This window comes from Centroberyx affinis, unplaced genomic scaffold, assembly GCF_046629955.1.
Source record: "Centroberyx affinis isolate AG114_WGS23_722 - 3 ecotype Tasmania unplaced genomic scaffold, CSIRO-AGI_Caff_v1 ptg001654l_1, whole genome shotgun sequence".
In the NCBI taxonomy this organism is placed as follows: domain Eukaryota; kingdom Metazoa; phylum Chordata; class Actinopteri; order Beryciformes; family Berycidae; genus Centroberyx; species Centroberyx affinis.
The window spans coordinates 160,982-187,631 of record NW_027280084.1 but is presented as its reverse complement, the minus strand read 5'-3'; the positions used below and the strand labels follow the sequence as shown (position 1 = coordinate 187,631).

The 26,650-nt window shown below is 40.5% G+C and overlaps 2 protein-coding genes across 2 annotated transcripts; one reads left to right on the top strand and one right to left on the bottom strand.

Annotated features, from left to right (window-relative positions):
- Nucleotides 1-11,779: 11,779 nt before the first annotated feature.
- On the bottom strand, nt 11,780-18,737 carry LOC139651402 (neurofilament heavy polypeptide-like). Its single transcript, XM_071528299.1, has 5 exons — nt 18,646-18,737; nt 17,509-17,805; nt 14,149-14,394; nt 13,956-14,054; nt 11,780-13,059 (listed from the first exon to the last, which is right to left on the bottom strand). Exons 1-5 carry the CDS (start codon nt 18,704-18,706, stop codon nt 11,948-11,950), a joined length of 1,815 nt encoding a protein of 604 aa, XP_071384400.1. The 5' UTR covers nt 18,707-18,737; the 3' UTR covers nt 11,780-11,947.
- Nucleotides 18,738-20,328: 1,591 nt separating this feature from the next.
- LOC139651396 (gap junction alpha-1 protein-like) lies at nt 20,329-25,783 on the top strand. Its single transcript, XM_071528292.1, has 6 exons — nt 20,329-20,465; nt 20,988-21,057; nt 21,859-22,104; nt 23,964-24,050; nt 24,236-24,331; nt 24,497-25,783. Exons 2-6 carry the CDS (start codon nt 20,989-20,991, stop codon nt 25,145-25,147), a joined length of 1,149 nt encoding a protein of 382 aa, XP_071384393.1. The 5' UTR covers nt 20,329-20,465; nt 20,988; the 3' UTR covers nt 25,148-25,783.
- The last annotated feature ends 867 nt before the right edge of the window (nt 25,784-26,650 follow it).

Here is a 26,650-nt window from a genome sequence, read left to right as displayed (position 1 = left end):
TTTTTTCTGGAACCGGCTGTCTTCCCAATGCCTCTCTTGGAAAGGGGTGAAACAAAATCTCTTGCAATTCACACTTCTATTAATGTGCTTGGATAGTGTTGTCAAATATTTCATATTTGTGTATTATACTGCTACTATTTTGCACCATTTCATATAATGCTGTAATTTGTATTTTTTAAATTGTCAGCTGAGCTGTATTTAATATCCACCACCTAATACGCAGCTTGTGGAAATGCTGCCTTCAAGTGCTGTCGGAAATATCCTAATGAAGGGTTCAGCACACATGAATGACCCAATAAGGTGGTAAATAGATGTTTTCTATGATAGATGTGAGGTCTAGCAGGCAAAGAGCGTGGAAGCCGTGTCAACAAGTGATGGCAAAAAATATGTATTTTATTTGGGGTCCAAGCACTGCAGGTGCTGGAACCCTGTTGTTTGAAGAGAGCAAAGACAAGGACACACCTACCCTGCTATATATCCAGCTCCCTATCAGCAATCCAGACAGGTGAGTGAGGTAAGCCACAGGTACCACCTGCTACATGAGTAATAAAACAAAGTTAACTCCACTAAAGCTGCATGTAGTCTCTTAGCCCTGAAAATGTTTTACAGTAGGAACCGATAAGGGAATCGATAAAGAACTGGATCGATAAGGAGAATCGAAAATGGCACTGGATATGGTAAAATCTCTGGTTTAAGCACTTTAGGACTTTATCATATTATGTATGTTTGAATGTATAAATATGATAACTGTTTTTGCTGTTCTTATTTCATATATTTTATTTATTTATGTGTGTGTTTTTTTGTCTGTTCTTAAGAGCTGCAAAATTACTATCAACTGTGCTGACATGGCAATAAAGTATTGAATCTGAATGATACCCAACCCTATTTATTACACTACAAAACACAATTGCTAGAAAATTACAAATTAGTAGAGTAAAAGAGGAACCATGTCACAAAAAACATACAAGTGCAACAGCTCCTAAAGACCAATATCCAGGACATGCAAACTGCACAAGCTAGGCAGAGGACCTAATGCCTCCCACTGGCTAATGTGTAACTAGACGCACTGTGCATTCAGTTAAACAGAGCAGCACCTCATGCACTCCTCACTGTGAGCCTGGATGTATGAAAAGGGGAATTCAACTCCACATGTGACACATTTCTGAGGTGGTCCAATCAACTCATTACTGCATTCTGCTTGACAAATCTGTAAGGGAGGATCATTTTAGAATTCAAGTCATAAGTAATATGTGTTTGTCATTCACTATCTTTCATTGAATTGCCTTTTGTATTTCTTGTTTTAGCTCTGTTATCAATTCTTTATCATCTAGGCACTGAATATTGAATTTCCAGAAGCCCCTGCTAACAAGACCAGTGGTCACTGATGCTTTTACTAATAAATGATCTGAGAGATCATTTAAGATGGTACCATATTGTATAGGCTGAAATTGAGAGGAAACGGATTCTATCTATGTGTGTTTTTATCTTGTAAAATCTGACCCATAAGGATGAAGAGCTCTATACACATCTGTTAGATTAGCTTCATTATCATGTGAGTCTTAAAGTGAGAAACTTACTTTGTCAAGATCCATGGTCCTCTGAAGTGGACGAATAAAAATGGTGGCATGTCCAATCTGGGTTTGTGGATCTTTTAAATGTTTCACATGGTCCCCCTCATTGGGGCAGGGGATGAGGAGGAGTAGGAATGAAGCTGTCCGCTCACAGCGGGGCACCGTCGCCTTGTCCACCCCCTTCCTCCAGCTGGGTATGGACCAAACATTCTTGCAACTTCAGCTAGGATGGGGTGAGAAAGACATGAGCCTAATGGGTCAAATGAATCACATCAAAGTTTATTTGTCACATACACACTATACAAGTGGCAGTTAAATGTCCATTCCAAGTCCAGTAGTAGTACTAGTCCATTAGTAAATTAAATCTGAAACTAAGGGAAAAGCCCAAGGGATCAGAAATCAAGTGTGTGAGGGTGGAGATATGGGAATATGGAGAGGAATATGGTACAAGTACGTAGCTGTGTAAATGAGCATAATTAGCCTCCTTCACCCAAAATTTCCATTAGGCAAACTACTCCTTAACCTTTTTCCACACCCAAGATGTACTTTCTTGCAACTTGGTGCGATGGCACATAAGCATGTCTTCTAGGAACTTGTTTCACATTTCCCGCAGCCCATGAAACTCTCCCTGTGTCCAACATCTGCTCACTATAGACAAAATAAAGCTGTAATAATCCCAAAAACATGACACAGCCTTTCTTTGGTAATTCATGTGTTCACTTGCTGCCCCCCAGTGGATCACTCATCTTTGGACAGACCACAGGTTGTGGTTGGCCTGTGCACAGCAGGACTGTTCTCAGCTACTGGTGAGATGTTTGCTTCTGTATTTGCTCACTGCTGTGCTTTATTGTTGCAAGGAAGATTAAAGCAATGTAAATATGAAACAGGTCACCAATCTGTCACCATTCCCCCAGCAGACCTACAAAACAATGAATACATAATAACAAAGATCAAGACATCACACAACATCCATCTAACAGTTGCATCACCCAAAAGAACACAAAATCAAGTATTCTTCTCCAAGCTCACTCTCCAACTCTCCTCAACAACACATATCTGATCTGCCACCTTGACTAAAAGGCAAAAGATTAAATCATCCTAGACTTAATCTTTTGCACCTCAGACTTAGCCACATAACTTCACAGGTTCACAGTTAGTCACAAGCTTGGCAGTGACCGCTAGGGCTGGGCAATATATCGATATTATATCAACATTGTGATATAAGACTAGATATCGTCTTAGATTTTGGATATCGTAATATCGTGATATGGCATAAGTGTTGTCTTTTCCTGGTTTTAAAGGCTGCATTACAGTAAAGTGATGTAATTTTCTGAACTTACCAGACTGTTCCAGCTGTTCTATTATTTGCCTTTACCCACTTAGTCATTATATCCACATTACTGATGATTATTTATCAAAAATCTCATTGTGTAAATATTTTGTTATATTTTATTTTTCCTCTGCATGACCTCTACAGACAACACATAATTAACCAATTATTAAATATAATATAAATAAAGGAAACCCCCATAATCTGGATTAGACACTCACTGAAGCCTGGGAACCCACCACTCCGCTCATCACCACCAAACCACCTCAGCAACAGCTTCCACTTCACATTCTGCACCTGATAAGGAAACACAAACTCAGACAGAAATTCATAAATACAGATCCTCCTCTACCAAAACAGAGATGAACCACAATGACACCGGTCCTACTCTGCTATTCCAAGGTCAACATACTGAAGATGATCAGGACAAAGCCAACCTCCTCAGAAAACATTTACAACAAGTACACTCACTCATACTCCACTGAGCCCAGCTTTGACCCCCAGTGGAAACACACTGAAGATAGTGAAATTCAAAACATGTCACTCACCTTCCATCCAACACTCACCTCCTCACCAGCAGTCGTCCATCTGCTCACACAAACCATCAGCACCCTGGAATTGAAGTCCCACCTCAAGAAACAAGGACACACAGAGTCACAGATGTGAAGCAGCCTACACAGTTCAGCAGTATTACAGAGAGGAAGCAGGCGAGTGAATGATCCTGGTTCAGGGTGTCGCCTGTAGACAGTGCCATGCCTCCTAACGGCCACTAGGGGTCAGACAGTGACTTTACAGGTCCAGGAGAAGGCCATCAACACCAAGATCATAACCTCCACCTTCTCTGCATCCTTTTCACCACAGCACCACACCATGTACTGAGTGAACAGTCTGTCTGGAATGCCTAGTATAAATGGAGGGAGAGTGTCACCACCCTATACATGTCAATTGTGTCCTCTGCACTTTTAATTTCCAGTGATTAATTTTCCCCAGGATTTTCTAATTCTTTGACCAGGTATTTTCAATCACTCTGCGTGGCAAAATGAATGTGGCTACAAAATATAGAGATATCTCCCTAGAGATCGAGTTGTGGCCCCTCTCCAAGCTTAAAAATCCTTCAACTCGTCTGCTTCTGTTCCCTGGATTCACCTAATCAATGTAGGCCTATGAAAACACTAGGTCCCTGATATTTGGACATTGGGTTTACATCACCTGTCATAATGAAGACAGAAGGCCCATGTACCATGAGCAGAACCACAATGGTTCTGTCAAGACTATGTGGATAAAAGTAGACCTGAATATTCTAAATCATCATTCTGTACTTCAGCATTTGCCAGAGTCAGACTGTCCGAAACAATGCCACAGCGAGAGAAATACCTTCTGCTGTCCAGTTTCTTCCCCCACCCAGACCAGGACCATGCAGGTACTTTGCTCTTCTGCTCAATAATTTATCCCTAATTTAGCAGCCGGAACAGCCGGTAGCAGCCAGTAACAACGTGTTAACAGCCGCGGGTCGCGGACCTCCTTGCTACGTTTGTACAACATAGACAAACATAGTGTTTGACCGCAAAAATAACACACGATTAAACGCGAGACATTCGCCGAGAAATACGTATTGATTCAACATGAGCAAATTTCAAACTGTGGGTTTGGTTAAAAAAATAAATATAAAAAATGACAAAACATGTTAAGGCAAAATACGGCAAGCCAAAATTAGCCAAGCTAACTTAAGCTCAACTAACTTAGCTATCTTACGTAAATTAGATGAAAACAGAGATGATACGTTAAAATATGAGCCTTAGACAAACAATTATTGTTTTTCTTTACTCTATCTTTGTAACCCTCAAATATTTTTCCATCTTAAGTGTTGAACAAATAAAAGCAAATTCAATTATCACTGAAAACTAATGTTAGCTACGTAGGATGTTAGCTAGCTGATGGAACCAATACTCTAACATCTACAGTATTCGTATGTGGTAATAAAGCGTATGCCTTTCTCCCGACCAATTGGACTGGTTCCTGTTATGTAGCATATCTAATACCTCATATGTATGTTAACGAAACTCTGACCCACAGGCACTCTACTATCCCCATCGCGTGCAGCGAGAGGATAGGATTAGTGGGGGCAGAAGGTACATGTCAGGGCTACTACCATGGTACGGTGCGGTAAGTAATGCTCATGAAATAGACAGACTGGTAGCAGATTTGGAGAACCTCACGGCACAGGCTTTGAATTTCACGGGTTTTGAATTTCTAAATGAGGAACGAAAGGCTAACAGACTAGTTTCATTACAAAACGGAATGGCCCTTGATTATGTTCTGGCATCCACTGGCGGTGTATGTCACTTAATAGGTCAGGAGTGTTGCACTTAAATACCAGATCCCTCTGATAATGTTACCCATGTGGTCCATCACCTAAATTCTCTGTTGAACGACATGAAGAGGCATGATTCTCCCAGTGCTACGGGCTGGGATCTCATTGATTGGCTTAAACTGACTCTCGGTCCCAAATTGTGGTTGATATTTCAGCCCCTGATCATAGGTTTTGTGGTCCTGGTCAGTCTGGTGGTGGCAATCAAATGTAGTATCTCTCTCCTGTTGTCTCTAATGAAGAAACCAGCTCATCAATTTGTTGTTCAGAATGTTCAGCGCTCCTCTACTGTCAGTAGTGGGGACGTTTCTGTGGTTACAGGTACGAGTTCAGAGATGGACTGGGCTCCATTTTATCATGATGACTCTGATTCAGATGCTGAAGATGCTCTGGAATGATGACCATACTACCATACTTTATAGTATTCCTTCTGTTTATGAATTCTATTTGTATTATTCATATTGATTGAGGCTTGCTTGTAACTCTTAGAAGTAATGTTTTCCTCACTGTTTAAGTGATGCGTATATAGAGTAGGATGCATCCTAATTGCTTTCAGGCTGAATTTCAGGCTTTACCTTACAAATCATAAGCTTAACTTTGGTGTTGACAAAAGTGTTTTCAGTATAACTTTGATTTGATGTTCTCAATGTGATTTGGATTTGATTTTGCGTCTTGATTTGAGTGTTACAAGAATCGTGTTGATAATGATATTATGATGTGTGTGGGTTGAAGTATTATGTTATCATTTTATAATGTGTGATTTAAATTTTCATTCTGAATGTATGATTTCTGAAGATTGGCAAAATATAACATTTGGGTTTTTCTCCTCTGTATGAATGTTTGAGGTTTTACCTAAATGTTTGTAATTTTGAAAATAGAGTAGCTTGCCATATGAGGTCTTTTACCCTACTCATGTCCAGTGTGAGGGGGATGTTTGGCCTTATGCTGGTCACGTGACTTAGGACCTCTGTCTGAGGAATTATGAATTCTTGGTAATTTGTGTTCAGTTCGTTTGGGACTGGCGGACAGAACTCCTAGGGCATGTGGGAGGTTAGTTAAATTTTAACTTTATATTATTGATTTTATAATCAACAAGGGGGGACTGTGGAAGAAAATTTAACATACATGTATGAACTGTGACCCTTGTTCCATAACTTTCTGTGACTGAGGACTTGTTATCAGAGTGGCTCCTGGATGTCCCCGAGATGTCTGTGGAAGCCCTAACTTATCTGTTCTAATGTCAGCACACCCTGTACATCCTTGGAAGATACGGTGCATAAAAGACTGGTCTTCCTATTCCTCTTGGAAGAAGTGTATGTAGCCTATGAGCTGTGTGCATCTCTTCCTCTCATCAAATTAGACGAACCTCTGACTCAAGAACTTTTTCATTAACAGTGTCCCATTAGACTTTGCTTTTGACTTTAGAACTGGACACTCGTTTTTCCAGTGTCCTCTGCGTTGGCAGTAATTGCAATTTCTGCGGTCACCTTTAGGAGATGCTGGCTCTGAAGCTGCCCTAAAGCTTTTTGGACAAACAGAAACATCCCTACAGCCCGCCTCACCATCATTACGCAGCTCTCCAAAACTGTTCTTATGCATCAAGACAAACTCGTCGGCCAAAACTGCTGCTTCACTATGAGTTTTGACCTTCCGTTCATTCACATACGTAGCATTAGAGTCAAGCAAGGAATTTTTCAACTGTTCCAGAATCACTAGATCACAAAGCTCATTAAATGTGTCCACACCTGACGCAGAACACCAGCGGTTAAAGTGAGATACTAACTCTCGTGCAAACTCCTTATGTTTGATGATCGGTTTTCCTCCAGGCTCTAAGCCACTGGCAATATGCCCCCAGAACCAACTCGTATGCCTTCAAAATAACGGTTTTAACTTTGGTGTAATCACTACCCTCAGCAGGACTTAAGAGTGGAATATGCTTCCTGCACTTTACCTGTAAAAACACACTGAAGCATCAAAGTGCGCTCTACATCAGGCTCTACATCAATCACGTGCGTCTGCAATGTGCTCAAAACAGTGGAAAAAAATGTGTCCGGATCCTTTTCATTGAATTTTGGCAACAATTTTAAATTACTGATGATGTCAAAACTATTAGGATTTGTGGAACCACCACTTCCTCGACATGAGATATCAGACAACTTTCTCTCTTTGATCAGATTCAGTTTACACTGTTCCAATTTTGCCTGCTCAGTCTGGTATTTTATTTTTTCCAGTTCCAACTGGAGTTCAAGTTCCTTTTGCTGTTTAAATTTCCCATGCTCCAGTTGCATCATCAACAACTGTTTTTGCTGTTCAAAATTTAGACCCACTGGACTACAAAGAGGCTGATCCTTTCCCTCCATCTTGAGGACTCCAGCATCCACTAAATTTGCTCTCAAAATGGCTTGAATTTTATCTTTCAATGGTTTCAACAGCTGTTCTTTATTACATTGATCCAGTAAGCACTCACAAGGAGAATCAAGAAATTCATCCACAACAGAAGCCATGACCAAACTGCAACCTTAACATAGGCTGAAAGCTAGAGCAAAACAAGGCCAAATGTCTTAGACTCAACAAAGGCTGACATTACTGTCAAATACAAGGACCAGGGTAGCCAAACCACATAAGGAGACTCCCCAGCCCTAAAATAACTAATAAACACAGCTAACTAACCAACCTCGACACTACTCTTCAAGCAGCTAGTTGTGGGGGGTACTTGCAATCTAAATCAGTGGGGCTGGAGAGCAACTGGCGAGCCAGCGACCCCCAGAAGCCACTGAGGTGTTCCACAGACAAAAGCTCTACCCACTTTCACCGCTACACTAGAATTCACCAAGGTAAGCCCCCTAAACAGGACTCAACGCTGAGCCTAACAGGGGAAAACTCCTACAAACAATGGCTACCCCAACCAAGTATTCACAACAGTAATTCAACATCAACCTCAGAACACTCACTCTATATCAACAATGAGCAAAACTAGAAAACTGGGGACAACTCATGCTCTCACCTCAAATCCACCACAAACAACCTAACAGAAGAAAGAATGTGTGTGAATCTCCCCAAATATGCCTTACCCAGCCAGAGTAACCTGCTGAACACTTACCACTGTGCAAAAGACAAAGGCACAAACAACACAACCTCACTAGGTATAATCACTATAGAGCCAAACTCAACAACTTAACAGGATGAGCCCCCATTTTGTCACAGCCCAGGCTCAATGGACTTGACAAAAAGGGAGACCACACACGTTTCAAAGTCATACAACAAAAGATTTATTGTAACCTAAATAAGTAAATTATCCAAAATGAGAATAAGTGTGTAAGTCTGTATCATCAGTAGTGAATGCATTGCAGGGATGAGTGTAAAGTATGGTGTGGGGGTGTTGTATGGTGAAGGAAAAGAACGAAAAAGGGAGCATAAGCTCAAACCATCCAGAAGGGTGGAGAGGGAGAATGAGGGAGAGAGAGCAGCCATCTTAAATAACCTGGGATCCACCCATCCCAGGTGTCCCACATCAGCATCGATAACACTCCCAATTCTGCCTGTCAATGATTATATACACGGTGTTGGAACACCGTGTATATAATTGTGTACTACAGCCCACCACACTGGTGTACGTACAGCTCTTCTGGAGGAGTGGCCAAGCATCCCTTGTATCCCAGGCATGTTTGATGGGGTCATGTCAGGGGAGTATGGAGGCCAGGACATTCAGGTTTTCTCTCTCCAGGTAGGTACTACAAACACGTGCAACATGTGGACATGCATTATCATGCATGAAAGTCACATGTCTGTTTTGCTGGATGTGTGGTACCACCTCAGTATCCTGCAGGTAACGCTGGCCTGTCAAATTACTATTGATAACCACATGCTCTGAATGCCATCCGAACCGTATTGTGGCCCAAACCATTACTGAACCACCTCCAAAGCGGTCACACTGCCCGTATGCATGCATTCGCAAACCGCTCACCACGCCTACGGTACACCCTACGCCTTGCATCATTACGGTGCAAGTTGAACTTGGATTCATAACTGAACAGTACGTTGTTCCACTGAGCACAACAGCAATCATGGTTTGAGTGGGCACATGCCCAGTCGTTCCTACGGCGCCATGGTCTGCATCTTCCGGGCGTCTTGGCAGCTTTCACAGATGGTGAAAGGAACCTGTAATCTACAGTAAGTTACATTTTGAAACAAATCAGACTATTCACTTTTACTTTCCTGCATTCATGCTTGCCCAGCCCCTCCCCCGCCCCAAGGAGCTAAAAGATGCAAGTGCGCTTTTCTTTTTTACCGGCCTATATTCTACTTCCTATTCCTGTATACGTTAAAAAATCAGAAAGTGCCTGACTGCAATCACACATTTCTCAAACATTCCTAAAATTCCCTTAAAAATTCATCCCCATCCAATCCCACTTTATCTTGTCACAGTGTTGCCTTCTCATCATATGTATTACATTTCAAATGTTCTATAGCAACATTGCGGTCATCACATTTGTCTAAGTCTAATCTAAGTTTAATCATGTATGTTCAAATCTTAGTCTTCCCTTTTAAAAAACACCACATAGGGGAACATTTGGTAGGCAAAACAGACACAACAGACAACAGACATTACAATATATTCTTATACATTTACAGCATTTACAAGCTATGTCCTTCCAAGAAAGGAACAGCAAGCTACTTTTGAATAAAACACAACATTCCTCACAGCCAATGTAGCCTAGTTCTGTAGTAGCTTACATAGTGCCAGTGTTGGGCGTTACAGTAATCAGATTAGTTTTTTGTGGTAATGAGTAACTTACCTAACTAACACGTTAGTTTTTCAATTTATGTAATCAGTTATTAGTTACTTTCTCAAAGTTACATTTCGCTACTTTTATTTTTCTTTCAAATGGTTAAATGTTTATTTAGTGCAAATAAAAAAAATTAAGGTATTACGCTACATGAGGTTGTTAAAAGCAGACTGTAGCAGGCTGGTGGTGCGGTGGAAGCTTGTAAGTTACAACTCGCTTTCAGAATGAACACAACAATAAACTGCAGAAATTGGAAATATTCACATTACTTTGAACTGATCAAAGAGAAGGGTAGGAACATTATTGTTAACTGTAAGTTTAGCTTTCACTATCAAACCTGAAGATTTGAATCGAAAGTGCTTGAAAGCGCAGTCTGCCGTATTTTGAGACCAGATCGGATCAGTTCAGGCTTTGTTGATCACCAGGGTGACGTTAGTTTGAAGTTTGATATTCACCAGCTGATAATAATAACAATAATAATAAACTTCTTCTGTATAGCACCTTTCATACAAGAAATGCAGCTCAAAGTGCTTTACAACGAAGAAATTACATGCATGAAAATAGACATAGAATGAGCATAACATAAGATGGAAAATAAAACCCACTGAATAATAATAAAAAGAAATAGGTACATGGAATGCATAAAATCAAGTAAAATACAACATTTTAAAAGAAGTGCAGCAGTGCATAAGTGCGAAGCAAGTGCAAAAAAAAAGTTTCAGGAAGGAAAGTCATAGCTAGTTAAAGGCTAAAGTGAAGAGATACGTTTTTAGCTTTCTTTTAATAATATTTAGTGAGCTGGCTTCCCTGATATCTATAGGCAGAGTGTTCCATAGCTTTGGGGCAGAATTGACAAAGGCTGCATCCCCGATTTTCTTTAGGCTCTTGCTGGGAACCTCCAATAAACCAGCAGCAGATGATCGCAGTGTTCTTGAAGGCAAGTAGTGAACAAGGGAGTTAGCAATGTAGCTTGGTCCTAGCCCATTAAGGGCTTTGTATATAAGGAGGAGGAGCTTAAAATCAATTCTAAATGTTACAGGAAGCCAGTGTAGAGCAGCTAAAACTGGACTAATGTGCCGAGCTGCAGAGTTTTGAATTAGCTGAAGTCTCTTAGTGTTTTTTTTTTTGGGAGACCAGTAAAAAGTGCGTTACAGTAATTGAGTCAGCTTGAAATAAAGGCATGAATCAGTTTTTCAGCATCTTTTTGATTTATAAAGTTGAAGCTTAGATCTGAATCTAGGATAACACCAAGACTTGTAACCCCATATTTAAACCAGGGAGTCAATGTTCCCAGATTATTAATCAGCATTTCCCTATATATTTCCCAATAGCGCCGTGTTGATAGCATAATTTTTCAAATTAGGCTTTTTTATAGAGAGGAACACAGAGCTAATGTTTTACAGTGTTGATAAACATGTAGTGTCAGAGCATGTAGTGTCAGAGCATGTACCACTTTCACAAAAAAAAACTTTCATTATTAGTTATGAGTGTAGTCGTGGGTGTTGATGAAATATCGGCTGGTGGAGATTTAGGAATCTTATCCTCCTCTTTCCCTTTATCTTCCTTATTCTCCTTGTTCTTATCCTCCTCTGTCTCATTCTCTTTCCCTTCCTCGTTCTCATCCTTTCGTTGCTCCTCTTTCTTGTCCCCTATCCCTTCTTTCCCATTCTCTTCCTTCCCTATTTTCTCATACTTGCTCCTTTCCTTTTCGTCCTCTTTTCTCCCTTTCCTTTCCTCTTTCTCATCCTTTCTCCCTTCCCCCTCTTTCTCTCCATTCTGACGGTTCTCTCTCTCATCCTCTCCCTTTTTCTCATTGTCTTTTTCTTTTACTTCTTTGCTCATCCCCTCTTCCTGTGTGTCCCCTCCTTTGTCTGTTTTCTCTTTCCCTTCATCAGTTTTCTCCCTCTCCTCCCCTTTCTCCTTGCTTTACATCGTAGTCTGTGCTGGATCTCTTCTCTGGTGTCAAAGCCCTGGGGGGTTTGGCTGGAGGGGAACCCACCGGTGAGTCCTGACACATCTGCTGTGTCATTCCTTCATTCTGGTCTTTTCTGGGTGACACCAGCTTCCCTTCGTCAATCTCCTTGACTCTATGCTTAACAGTACCACATCTGACAAATCCCTTGCTCTCTGGTTCATCGTTGCTCTCAGATTCTTGCAGCAATGGTTCTGATTCATCTTGTTCCATCCCTCCCTGTTTGGTAGCCGGTATCTTCTTAGTAGGAGATGAACAGACGTTCACTTCCGCTTTGTCATCCTTTCTCCCTTCCTCCTCTTTCTCATCCTCTTTCTCTCTATACTCAAGGTTCTCTAAGAATGCATTGCCTTCAATTCCTGCGTTCATTCTAGATGTTTTCACCCTCTGGCTTTCAGTTTTGTCTTTTTCTTGCCCTTTCTCCTCCTCCTCCTTTTTTCCCTCAGATGCCTGCTCTCCCCCTTTCTCATTGTCTTTTTCTTTTCCTTGTTTGCTCATCCCCTCTTCCTCTGCATCCCCTACCTTGTCTGTTTTCTCTTTCCTCTCTTCTTTCACTTCATCAGTTTTCTCCCTCTCCTCCCCTTTCTCCTTGTCTGCTTGCTTTACATCGTGGTCTGTGCTGGATCTCTTCTCTGTTGTCAAAGCCTGGGTTGGTTTGGCTGGAGGGGAACCCACCGGTGAGTCCCGAGTCATGTCCTTCTTCCCTATCTCCCATTTCATCATTCCTTCATTCTTGTCTTTTCTAGGTGACACCAGCTTCCCTTCCCTGCCAGCTTCCTCAATAAAACTGACTCTGTCCTTAACAAATTTCCTGTACTCTAGTTCATCATTACTCTGGGACAGCCCTAACTCTGGCAGCAATGGTTGTGATTCATCTTCCCCAGTAGGAGGTGAATGGCCATCTTTGTTCCTGTCTGGTGTCTGGAGGGCAGCAGCAACGCGGGATGGAGGGATGGACGAGGGGATGGATGAACAGATGGAGGTATTTGTTTCATGGTGGGTTGGTTGTTCAGGGTCCTCACTTCCTTTGCCTGGTCAGACAAACATGGACAGGGTGGGAGGGAATATAAATGCATACAATAAAAGCATAAGGAATAGAGACGCAACTTTGACCTTTGATCATTCACTGCAAAAAATGTCCCAAGTAGGAGTAAGAAGTCAATTAGTCTAATATTGAGTTGCATTAGTGACAGTAACATTATGCTGGAAAAAAATGGAGACTACACTGAACAGGGTTGGGGCCATTCATGAATTGAATTGAGAATACATGTTAAATTCCAATTCAATTCCTCGAATTGGAATTGCACCCAGCTCCAAGGAAACAGAATTGGAATTGAATTGGAATGACAGGAAACCGAATTGAATTCCATTAAATTCCATGAAAGTCCACTTCTAAGAGAGTTCAAGATATTTAAGCCTGAGAGATGTAATCTTAGTAATGTGAAATTTGAAGATGTAATGATGATTCAATGCAATAAAAGTGTAAAATATATGAATAAAAAAATAGGAATTTATCATTATTGTGTTTTAAGGTTTGAGGCATCATGTACTACAGTATAGCAGAACTGGACAAAAGTTTTTGATTTGATGGTTTCATTGTAAATGTAAGTAGTTTAAGTTACATAGGCCTACATCAAATACCACCTGGAAGGTACCTTTAACTTTTTTTTTTTAATTTTTCATCCAGTATTGATCATTTATAACATTGTTTAATCTCAGATATTTGGTAAGAATAAAAACAAACAAACTTTTTTTTCCAATTACAATTCATTCATGAATTAACCCCAACCCTGGTAGTCATTAGCTATCATAACACCTTTGCTTACAAAAAGCACACATGTATTTTTTCAATACTGAGAAATAAAAACAAATATTTTTCCCAAAAATATGCATTTTGTAATAAAAGCTTACCTACATGGAAACTTACATTTGACGTTTGACTTCATAAAACAGTAGAGCAAAGTCACTACAATCGAAATGCAGACCAGAACACCAAATGCAGTCCCTAAAATGATTGGCAGATTACCTGTGTGAGACAAACACATAATTTAAAGGTAACATTTCAGCTCATCAGGATGCAAGTAAATACAGATGAATGACAGCTGCTCAGACTGGTTTACCTGCAGAGCCACAGTCCTTGGTGTTAAAGTCCTGTCTCTTTTCACTGACTGCATTTTTCACTTCACATCTGTAGTTGCCTGGCTCTGCAGCAGTAATGACAGTGACATTGTACATGGGACTCCATGTCGCCCCCTCCAGGCCAGGCCCTGACCAGCGGTACTGTAGTGGATGGCCTGTGGCTGAGCAGTGGAGAGTGGTGTTGCTACTGTTCTGAACACAGGAAACCACAGGCTGCGGTACTGGGTCTGGACAGGGAGACAGAGGGTGGCAGTGAGGAGATCGAGAGAGAGAGAAAGAGAGAGAGAGATAGAGAATTAGGGAGAATTTTTTTAATGAGCTCCAAAATCCAGACCCTTAGAGAAAATATTTTGGCCTTTTGGTCTGATAATCTCATGAAAATAAAGTCAAAATTCTGAGAATTCTGACTTTATTCTCAGAATTATGACTTTATTCTCAGAATTATGACTTTAAACTCAGAATTTCAAAATTCTGACTTTATTCGTAGAATTATGACTTTAATTTCAGGATTCTGACTGTTTTCTCAGAATTCTGTGTGACTGTCAGGAATACAGCTCAGCACTGTAGGATGGAAACCACCAATCTCTTTTGTTTGACTTCCTCACTTCCTTCACTCCTCACTTCACTCTCCACTACACCCTATTTAGTGCACTTGACATTTCCTTAGTACTCCTTAGAAGCACCTTGGTCTCTTCCACCAATCGTTTACTTGATTGCGTTCACCTGTTCATCACTACTTAAGCATATCATCAAAAGGTAATAGGCTGAGCACGTTTTCTAGTTTAGTTCCGTTTCTGTTATGTCCATATCTTTCTTAGTTTCAAGTTATCCAAAAAACAACCTTATCCTTCAGTATGGATATTTAATTGATTTTGATTTATTGTATTCATGTACATTGTTTGTTCATTGTTTTGATGTTAGGGGTCCAAGCATGTACCTTCTCCTTCTTCTCCTGGGGCCTATACTACGAAGCAAGTTCAGCAAAGTCAGAGTATCTTTGAGTTAGCCGGCTTCACTAAACCTAACATTGGCAATCCTGCATAACCAGTCTCACGTAGCTGGTTATCAACTGGCTCTGTCAACCCAGGATTTACCTATCCAGCTATGAGCGTGTTCACATGAAAGAGGCGGGGTTTGTAACAAATAGCCAATCACATGCAACATGGACAGATCTACATCAGACAATTTGGATAAGATAAGATGAAACTATTGATCCCCGTGGGGAAATTAGATTGTTGCACAGCAAAAGTAATATGATTCAGCGGGGAAAAGGACAGAGAATAGGCCTATAAGCACAAAACTAAAAAATAATAGTCTAAAAATAGGTGAAAATAATAAAATAGGCTAATCAAACAATAAAAGCCATAGAGAATAGACCTAATTATAGGATGATATAAGCCCTAATATTTCCTGCTGACATTTTCAATCGGAAAGAAATGGATAGCCACTAACATTGGGTTCTTCTCTCAAGAAGAACAAATTCTTATAATGAATAACTGTCAACATTACAAAACATAGCTAACAGCGAAAAGCAAAAGTTGTTTCTGCTTCCAAGGCTAGAGAGGATTACTGGAGGAACTGCCCCATCATTAGGACACAGTTGGCATATTTTTCATTGATAAAATAGTTTGTGGACACACTGAGGCTGTAAAAAGATGTTCTGTTCTGTTCGGGGCTGCGGTAATGGAATATGAAATAGCCTAAAATGAACCAAACACTACGAAGTAGGATTTGGGGTTAGCGAGGTAACTTCAGGTTTAACCCTGGGTTTTCAGTCTCACGAAGGTGGTTCACTTCTTACCGGGGTAGATCACAATGGCAACTTATGCTGCACGGCTAACCTGCTCCGGAGCAGGTTAGGTTCAGGGTATCGGATCAAAATATATGAAAGGCCCGCCTTCTGACCAATCAGCTCTCTGGAAACAGGGAGTCACCATTCCTACTGGATCCCGATATGGACAAATATACAAATGGAAATCACAATAAAAAACTGAAAACTGTTAGGCTATTTTCGAATGAACAGACAGTAAGAAGTGCTGTTGGCAGGGCGACGTGTTTACAGACCAGTAGAATGACGTTTTCCATGATAACTTAATTGACCATATTATTAATGGAAGTTACTGTTGCATAGCCTATATTAATTGCGCTGACTTTATTTAATTGGGTTCCCGACAGTGTTTGGTTCAGTGTCGGCTATTTCATATTCCATTACCGCAGCCCCGAAGAATGAGGGCGACTTTATGAATAGAAAATCTTTTTACAGCCTCAGTGTGTCCACAAACTATTTTATCAATGAAAAATATGCCAACTGTGTCCTAATGATGGGGCAGTTCCTCCTGTAATCCTCTCTAGCATGGAAGCAGAAACAACTTTTACTTTTCGCGGTTATGTTTAGTAATGTTGACAGTTATTCATTATAAGAATTTGTTCTTCTTGAGAGAAGAACCCAATGTTAGTTGCTATCCATTTCTTTCCGATTGAAAACGTCAGCAGGAAATATTAGGGCTTATATCATCCTATAATTAGGTCTATTCTCTATGGCTTTTATTGTTTGATTAGCCTATTTTATTATTTCCGACTATTTTTAGACTATTATTTTATAGTTTTGCGCTTATAGGCCTATTCTCTGTCCTTTTCCCCGCTGAATCATATTACTTTTGCTGTGCAACAATCTAATTTCCCCACGGGGATCAATAGTTTCATCTTATCTTATCCGAATTGTCTGATCTAGATCTGTCCATGTTGCATGTGATTGGCTATTTGTTACAAACCCCGCCTCTTTCATGTGAACACGCTCATAGCTGGAATCCTGGGTTGACAGAGCCAGTTGATAACCAGCTACGTGAGACCGGTTATACAGGATTGCCAGTGTTAGGTTTAGTGAAGCCGGCTAACTCAAAGATACTCTGACTTTGTTGAACTTGCTTCGTAGTATAGGCCCCAGGTGTTGGGCCCCGCCAATTGCTGCTTTCAGCTATGTTTTTCTTTGTCTTTGTCTGCTTTCCAGATAACTCCCACTCCAAATCATCTGTTTCATCAGCCCATGTGTGTTGTTTGTTCCTACTGTGTGTCAAATAAAATACTGTTAAAAGGACTTCGCTGAGCTTCCTCATTTATACTGGCATTCTAACCGATGCCACGTGATGGTAGTCACCAGCCAATCCTAACTCCTATTTAATAGCACTGCTCCCTCATATCACAAGGGAATTCTGAATGAACTTCCTCGACGAGAATAAAAGAAAACCAACCTAAAAGCTGCAGTTTCTATTCACAACCTAACCCATCTCAAATAAAACAAATATCACTTAAGTTAATGAAATGGAATTCTTTACAGTACATACCATGCACTTCCACCTCCTGTGTGAACTTGACTAGTTTCCCTTGAATGATAAACTCGGCATTGTACCTGCCACTTAAGGCCTTAGTCAGGCCTCTGACTGTCAGCTCTCCTGTTATGTTGTTTAGTGAGCTTTTATCTTTAAATTCTCTAAATTCCCGGTACATAGACTCAGATTTAGCGTCCCACTCCACAGCCTTGTCAGATCCATGCTTCCAGAGGATGTATGTTGGGGTCCCAGTTATCCCAGGATCCAGAGTGAAGCTTCCGCCGGTGATAAGTTTGTGAGTGACAGCTTTGCCTACGGTAAAAAGAAATATACAAAAATGTAAAAAGTGGTTATTTGCTTGATGCGTTTGTTCTTTGTTCAAGAATATTTCAATTATGTTGATCACTCTCTCACTTTTGGCTTGCAAGGTTCTGAAACCAGAGTTCATTCACCCTATACACACCCTGCACACACACACACACACACGTCACTATCAGGAGTAAATACCATAGGACGAAGTATAGGATTAGATTAAACTTTAATGATCCCTGTGGGGAAATGGGATCATTGCAGCAATAAACAATAATAATAATAACAATAATAGGAATACTAAACAGAACACAACCAACCATTTGAACACTCATTCATATTAAGTAGAAATATTTGGATTTGAGTTTGAAAAAGTATGGTAGTACAGTACATAAAGTAGCTGCCCTTTGCCTTGATGGAAAGGGAAAGGCTTTGGAAAGAAATTCATACATAGGCATCAACTTCACTATTTATAGGTCTCTTTGTCTAAGAAACACATTTCAAGCATTTAGGCATAAGCCTTTAGATCAAAATGGCTTCAGGATAATGAAAAACATAGTTCAATTCAATCAGGTGTCCCCAAACTCTCTCTCAGTATCCCTACACAGTAAGGTCACAGTAATGTGACTAAACTGACTTTAAAACAGCTGATAGTTCGTCGAATTCAGAAGCAAGCTTTGTATTGAAAAGATTATTGACGGAAACGAAATGTAAACGTGGTCAAATTAATCGATTATAGGCTACGCCTATGTCCGACGGATTACTTTTCTAGTTATAAATGTGTTAATCTACAGAGATGATTAGCAGTCAGAACCGGCAGTAGCCGAAAATGATGTGACTCACTGTTCACTGCTCCAGAGAGGAAAAATAAGATTATAATATCAGGGAAATGTCTGTCTGCCATTACAGTCTCACAGTTTACCTGAAAGTGAAAGTGGTGGTTTCAACCGCAGGAAGTGAAGAGGGAGAGAGGGAACTGCATGGATCATGATCCTTGCAGTTCCCTCTCTGTCCTGGGGGGGAACTGCATGGCAATATACTGTAAGACTGTCTCTGTACATAGACATACTGTACATAGCCTACAGAACAGATACCTTTAAATACATTTCTTAAAGAAGAAAAAGTTGCAGTATTTACACAGTCCTCACTTATCTCTATTTATATTTTTAACTGCAATGTCTGCATTTTTCTATTTAAATTTTAAATGATCATATAATTTAAATTATAAACTCACCGAGCACTTTATTAGGAACACCATACTAATACTGCTCAGTGTCAACCGGCGACCAAAGTGACATCCGCCTCAAGGTTGGACGTGTTGCATTCTGAGATGCTTTTCTGCTCACCACAGTTGTAAAGAGGTTATCTGAGTTACTGAAGCCTTTCTGTCAGCTCCAACCAGTCTGGCCTTTCTCCTCTGACCTCTCTCATCATCAAGGCGTTTCCGTCCGCAGAACAAAAATAAAATACTCAAACCAACCAAAATCTATCTTTATTTATTATTATTATTATTATTATTATTATTATTATTATTATTATTATTATTATTATTATTTTCACACTTGTTTTGGCAATGTAAACGTATGTTTCCCATGCCAATAAAGCCCCTTTGAATTGAATTGAATTGAAATATATGATGTGCTATATGTCATATATGGAAAGGAGCTTCCGAGTGAGGGAAGTGAATCAATTAGCAATTACACTGCTCCCAGACGGATATTAGTCAGCAGAAAAAGACAAAACGAACGTACGAACGAAAGAAAGAAAGAAAGAAAGAAAGAGAAATAAAGACAAACAGGCAGAAAGAAAGAGCATTTGGCAGAACACGGTGCTTACATTTTACCCCACAACAAAAAATAATAATTTTACCTTGAACTAAATCAAAAGTTGTCGTATGGTTAGACTTTACAGCCGAGCAGGACTCCACGTTTTGAAATATGTGAGAAAATGTAGGCTACTTTTATGCAGTATTACAGTGACTGCTTTACGCCACTAGATGGCGGCGCTATGCCTGTATTTCTTTGTCCCGTGCACGCTACATCTGGATTCGTTCAACTCAGTTCAACCCAAGCAACCAGTGCTGCGTCAAGCTACCGCACACACAAACGCACAACTAGACAGGAAGAGAAGCGGTTCGGCTTTCAAAATAAAAGTCTCCAACTCCATGCATTTTCAGACTATTCACTTTTGCTGAATTGACCTTGAACCACACCACAGCAATCTTTTTCAGATAACTCTCTGTTGTAGCCTGGCTGTTATACATGTAGACATTATTTGTAAAAGTTACATTTCTCCGGACTTCCGTGTCTACTAGGGTCTATTTTATGCTATTTCAGGGTTTTATTTTGGAGGTTGTGACCGGAAGTGTTATGTTTCATTCTTTATGAAGTGACAGTGGTCCAAAAAAGTGGAAAATCAGTGTGAGACTGTTACCGTTACACCACCACGTCAAAGACCACGATAGCAAGGAGAAAAGTTTCTAATAAACTCTAATTAAACTGCCGCTTAACTTCGCATGTAGAATATTGCTGAATCTGTCAGTCATACACCCAATTTAAATTTTTTTTAGTCATGATGGAAGTTTTTTCCTGACATCAGCTAAGAGGATTATTTTACATTTTCTAACTTTATTGGTCGGAGCGGGTCGTTTGTTTCTCTGCCAGGTAAGCTGCTGGAAAACGCAGATTTCAACTTTTAATACAAATCTTTGTTGTCTTCTAGTTGTCGGGGTGGGGTTAACTTTGTGGGTAATAGAGTGAGAAAAAAGAAGGACAACGTTAAAAACACATCATCAAACTTTTTAGACATCAGTAGCCTAACGGCTTGAAACGGTTTTCAAGTGATTTATTTTTTCTAGAACAAGGAAGACTCTTGTTATGAGGAATTATGGAACATCGCAAGTCTGTCTTTCTGGACAGTTTCGGGCAAAACGTGTACCGTAGTGTGTGAGGGAAAACTGATCTGGAGTCTGCTACACTTTAATCTACTGAGGCGTTTTAGCCAAGTCCTCTGTCTTCTGTTCCTCTTTGGGGGGTTTCATTCAGTTATATATAATATGTATATAATATGTCCCTCGGTTAGTGCAGTAGAACAATGAGACAACACAAGTTTTCTTACAGTGTGTGTGTGTGTGTGTGTGTGTGTGTGTGTGTGTGTGTGTGTGTGTGTGTGTGTGTGTGTGTCAGAATGGGGGACTGGAGTGCCCTGGGGAAGCTGCTGGACAAGGTCCAGGCTTATTCCACTGCTGGAGGGAAGGTCTGTCTGCTTATAACACACATTTTGTACAATTTTAAGTAAATTGTCTAAATCTAGTCAGTATTTTAGAAGGAATCAGCTACTTTGCATTTTTCATGTTTGGAATACATTTAATACTGCTAGTACTACTAGTACTACTATAACTGCTACAGCTAGCCTACTAGGTACTACCACTACTACTACTACTACAACTAATACTACTACTACTAGGCCTACTACTAATACTACTACTACCACTACTACCACTGCTAATACTTCTACTACTGCTACGACTACTACTACTACTATTACTACTACTACTACTACTACTACTACTATCTCTACTACTACTACTACTACTGCTACTACTACTACTATTACTACTACTACTACTGCTATTTCTACTACTACTACTACTGCTACTAATACTATTATTACTACTACTACTAATATTAATACTACAACTACTGCTACTATTACTACTGCTACTACTACTACTATTACTACTGCTACTACTACTATTACTACTACTACTACTGCTACTATTGCTACTATTACCACTGCTACTACTGCTACTACTACTACTATTACTACTGCTACTACTACTACTACTATTACTACTAACTACTACTGCTACTATTACTACTACAACTACTACTACTTTTACTATTACTATTACTATTACTACTACTATTACAACAATTACTACTACTACTATTATTATTGCTGCTACTAGGCCTACTACTACCACTACTACAGTTACTACTAATAATAACATCCCATCTATCCCTCCCTCCCTCCCTCCCTCCCTCCCTCCTCCAGGTCTGGCTCTCGGTCCTCTTCATCTTCCGGATCCTGGTGCTGGGTACGGCGGTGGAGTCGGCGTGGGGCGATGAGCAGTCGGCCTTCAGGTGCAACACCCAGCAGCCGGGCTGCGAGAACGTCTGCTACGACAAGTCCTTCCCCATCTCCCACGTTCGCTTCTGGGTGCTGCAGATCATCTTCGTCTCCACGCCCACCCTCCTCTACCTCTGTCACGTCTTCTACCTGATGCACAAGGAGGAGAAGGTACACACTGGTCTGCAATGAGATTCTAGGTCTAAACATTTGGCCACTTGGCACTGGATCAAGTGGACACACCAGGTGCGTTCACACCAAGCATGTTTAGAGCGGTTTATTTGAACTCTGGCACAGTTTCTCCTTTAGTTCGGTTCAATTGGCCAGGTGAGAACAATGCCATTCAAACTCTGGTGGCACTAAATTATCACACTGAGACGCCTGAAAATGTGGGTCTTTGTCCTCTTCTAAGAGAACTGCAGTGCTGTTGTTTAGGAGTTTGTTAATCCAAACAAACTACAGGAAATGACCCCCAAATGGCGTAAGGTGACGGTTGTTGACATCCGATAGCCAACAGTTCTTCGTGCTCGGAAAGCCTCGCACAACAAAATGAAGTCTGGACTGATGCTCATAATCAGCTGTTTCTTCTGAGAATAAAGTCAGAATTCGGAGGAAAAAAAAGTAAGAATTCTGAGTTTAAAGTCTGACTGACTTTAAACTTCAAACTCAGAACTCAGAACTCAAATACATTTGAGTTCACATGTGGCCCTAATCCTGTCCTGTAATTAACTGGTATGAACACCAGAGAAAGAAAATTACAGCAATTAGCACGGACAATTCAGCTCTCCATATCGCTCAACAATAAAATAAACACCGGAATCGGCCAATATCTCCGGTTTCTCTTTGTTCAGCCAATCCTGGATGGAGACACTGCATCCACGTTGTTTCAAATTTCAGGTGGTGCACAACCTCGTGTGCGACGGGCAGTTATTTTGGCCACAATTGTGTCATTTTGACCATGTGCACTCCATTGCGTCCATTTCTGCATGAAGCATGAACCAGATTTAACCTGACGGGACGACAAGTTACCAAAACTCTGTCTAATAAAACAAACTACTTATGAGTCCATGTTACTTTGGCTTTTAATGCTGTCGTTTCCATGTGGCAGTGTGAACCTAAAAAAACCCAAATTAAAACATGCAACAACTTTTTCATGATGTGATCAAAGAAAACAAACTGTAGGTGTCATCACACCCTTAGTTATATAGTTATATAGTGGTCACTCTGGCTTTGTGCTTTGGTTAAATTGAGATATGAAACAGTGCATGTTCAGTTTCCTAAGGGTCAGTTTAGTTTAGTTTAGTTTAGTTTAGAAGTCCTAGAAGTGAAATTATATGATAAAAAAATGCAGTGAAAAAATACAATGATTAAAAACACAGAAAGATATGCAAATTACTACATTAGAAAGTGGTATATAAAACAAGTGGCTCATAAGAAATCAAAAGAAACAGAAGAAATGAAGAAAGAAATAAACGGCAACAAAACATTCAAGATGACAAGAAAAGGGAAAGGAAAGCTCTTTGCCTTCAGAGAATAGCTTACTTCTTCCTGCTGTGTGTGTGTGTGTGTGTGTCTCTGTGTGTGTGTGTGTGTGTGTGTGTGTAAGAGAGAGAGTGAGAGCAGTCAAACACTTCATCTCCTTCATCTCCAGGGAATACATTTCCACTGAGTGTAGTATTGTTGAGACCACACACAATCCAATGTCAGCCCCATAAATTGGCAGAGGTACATTGGTATCACCCTATGCTAAGCAAGTGTGTTTACATGCACCCCTATAAAACTTTAATCAGACAAATGCGCATGCTTTGCTTTTCAAGCTGGCTCATATCAATATTTCAAACGGATCAGCCTACAGTAATTTTTTAAAACTTCAAATGGAGTTCCTTATGCATATGGACCGTTACTCCAATGCAATAGTCCAACTACAATTCACTGGGGTTGGCTAGATAATGCCATTGCTGCATGCATGTAAATCTAATTGATTGTGATTTGATTGTGTTTTAATTGTGGTTCTGGTTGTGTTTCTGCAGCTGACTATAAAGGAGGAGAGGCTGAGAGAGATCCAGAAAAGAGGAGAGGATGTTGAGGTTCCACTGAGGAAGCTTGAACTGAAGAAGGTTGATAATTTTGAAAAAATAAAATGAAATACACCCCAAGCCTACCAGATAGTCTTGATACTCACCGTTTGATCTAGATATTTGATATTATATCATATTGGTATGATGTCATGTTGGTTTGATATAATTGATGTAGATTCTCCTCTTATTATTGGTTCATTTTGTTATCATTATTTACTGCTAAGGTGAAGTATGGGATTGAGGAGCATGGGAAAGTTAAGATGAAAGGAGCGCTGCTGAGAACCTACATCCTCAGCATCATCCTCAAGTCCATCTTTGAGGTGGGGTTCCTTTTTCAACAGATTTATTAAACATGTAGTGTATTTGTCTTGGAAAGATATGAAGCATTTATTTCCATTACTATTAACTTTTCAATATCTCTCTAAAAGTTTTGTCATTTTGTCAAAGAATAGCCCTTTTTCTTATCTTCTGGGTTTTCTGCTCAGGTGGGCTTCCTGTTCATCCAATGGTATATCTATGGCTTCAGCCTGGCAGCGCGCTACGAGTGTGAGCGCTTCCCCTGCCCGCACAAGATCGACTGCTTCCTTTCCCGGCCCACCGAGAAAACGATCTTCATCATCTTCATGCTCGTCGTCTCTCTGGTCTCCCTCCTCCTCAACGTCATCGAGCTCTTCTACATCTCCTTCAAGCGGGTCAAAGACAAGATGAAAGCCTCGGAGAGCGACTTCCACTCGCCGGGGACGCTGAGGCCGGGAGTTCGCGATGTGTCGTACATCTACTGCAACGGCTGCCCGCCTCCCTCTGCCCCGATGTCCAACCTGGCCTACAACTTAGACGCGGCGGACAAGACCAACTCGTGTAGCAACTATAACAAGCAGGCCAGCGAGCAGAACTGGACCAACTTCAGCACAGAACAGAACCAGCTCGGCCAGACGGGGAATAGCAAGAACAACAACAGTAGCGAATCCAACTGCCACAGCCAGGGCTTCCAGAGCTCTGAGTGCCACTCTCCAAAGGGTTGCTATGAGCTGCCGGGGAAAATGGGCACAGTTGGAGAGCTACACCTGCTGAAACAGTTGGACCGGTCCAGCAGCAGGGCCAGTAGCCGAGCGCGGCCAGATGATTTAGATATCTGATATCTAAGGGCCCGATTCAGACCTTGACCGCCCCACTCCACCATTCCAACCATTACTGTGGGGACACACTGCTTCTGCAAGATGAGACCTTGAAGAGATGAATGAAGGTGTAACTTCCTTCACATTATGATATGCAGAGTCTGACATGAACCAAAGTCCATTTCCACACTCCTTTCCTTACATCCCTGAAACCCTACAATAGGTCTCGTGTTCCCATTGGTTTCCTGACCTAAAACAAGAAATCTGCACACTAATAATCACTGAAGACATCAAATAGGATGTGAGTTGAAAACTTGAAGGGAGCGAATTGGGCTGTGCAACACTGTTGATTGGTGTCTGAATAATAGAATGGTATTTAAAGCACTTTGACCACTCTCCACAACAAGCAAGCAATCAAAATGTGGCCTGCCATGATTCATCCAAGTACACGGCACTACCAGGATGACAAGAAATCATTTAAATGTTCTGAGTTTAACAGAGGCACATGATCAAAAACACACATTCATGGACAGATTCCATCGTGTTACTTTCCAAACGTCATCGGTACATCAAACAGTGTTTCCCATACCAACTACAGTATAACACTTGGGTAGCCCACCCTGGTAAATTAATAGTCCAGATGTTTTGGATTAATTTTGGGTGTTGTGATGCATGAAGCTGGTGGTTTTCGCCAATGTAGTTTTCAAAAAATCAAGATTTAATGCTGCCAAGGGCTGAAAGTGTTCGAGTTGAAAGAAAGCAGCACACAAATATTATAATAAAAAGAATATAACAAAGAAGACGTCACCTCATTTTCAGGGCCAAAAGTGTGTTAGTGAACTAAAGTGACTATAATTCATTACACCTATGATGCAGAAATGTAGCCTCAATGATAATAGTCATCGACGCTACATTGAGTATAATAGTCAGTTAATATTATATGAGTTACTGGGCTTGCTAAATGAAACATCAATAACAAGTTACCACCAAAATAAACTGACAACCTGCGGGAAACACTGCATCATGTATGTAATAGCATCAGGATGCTGAGAGATCAAATTTATAGGAAAAAGAAAAGACAACATTCCATGAATATTTAATTGGTATGTGATGCAGACATAGACATAACAAGTGCTTGCACAAAGTTTCCATGCAATGAGCATTGCAGCTGGAGAGTGGCTTGCCAGCAAGTTGAGCAGAAAGCAGTTCTCAGAGAAATCTTATCTTAAATCATAAATCTTATTTTTCATATAAAACATTGTTGGAGAATCATCAAATATGATCGACATAATTTAAGATTTTGTAAAATATATTTTATGCTTTTGTCCCAAGGACAAGTTTCCAATTCAGTGTTTGTGAATTAAAGGCGCACTCCGTTTAAATTCAGTGCCTCAGCAGAAAGACGTGAAAAAGAGAAAAGTCCATGGCCTGATTTTCCACTATACCGATGAGGAGGACAAAGAAGCCAAGATTTTAAATAAACCCAGGCACAAGAGAAGGCACGCCTGAAGCCCTCAGTGTTCA

Coding starts and splice junctions, on each gene's coding strand:
- LOC139651396 (XM_071528292.1), top strand. CDS start 20,989: ATGGGGGACTGGAGTGCCCTGGGGAAGCTGCTGGACAAGGTCCAGGCT. Junction 21,058..21,858: donor ATTCCACTGCTGGAGGGAAG/GTCTGTCTGCTT, acceptor TCCCTCCTCCAG/GTCTGGCTCTCGGTCCTCTT. Junction 24,332..24,496: donor TCCTCAAGTCCATCTTTGAG/GTGGGGTTCCTT, acceptor TTTTCTGCTCAG/GTGGGCTTCCTGTTCATCCA.
- LOC139651402 (XM_071528299.1), bottom strand. CDS start 18,706: ATGGCAGACAGACATTTCCCTGATATTATAATCTTATTTTTCCTCTCT. Junction 14,395..17,508: donor ACAGGAGGTGGAAGTGCATG/GTATGTACTGTA, acceptor CTCCCTGTCCAG/ACCCAGTACCGCAGCCTGTG. Junction 14,055..14,148: donor CAAGGACTGTGGCTCTGCAG/GTAAACCAGTCT, acceptor TGTCTCACACAG/GTAATCTGCCAATCATTTTA.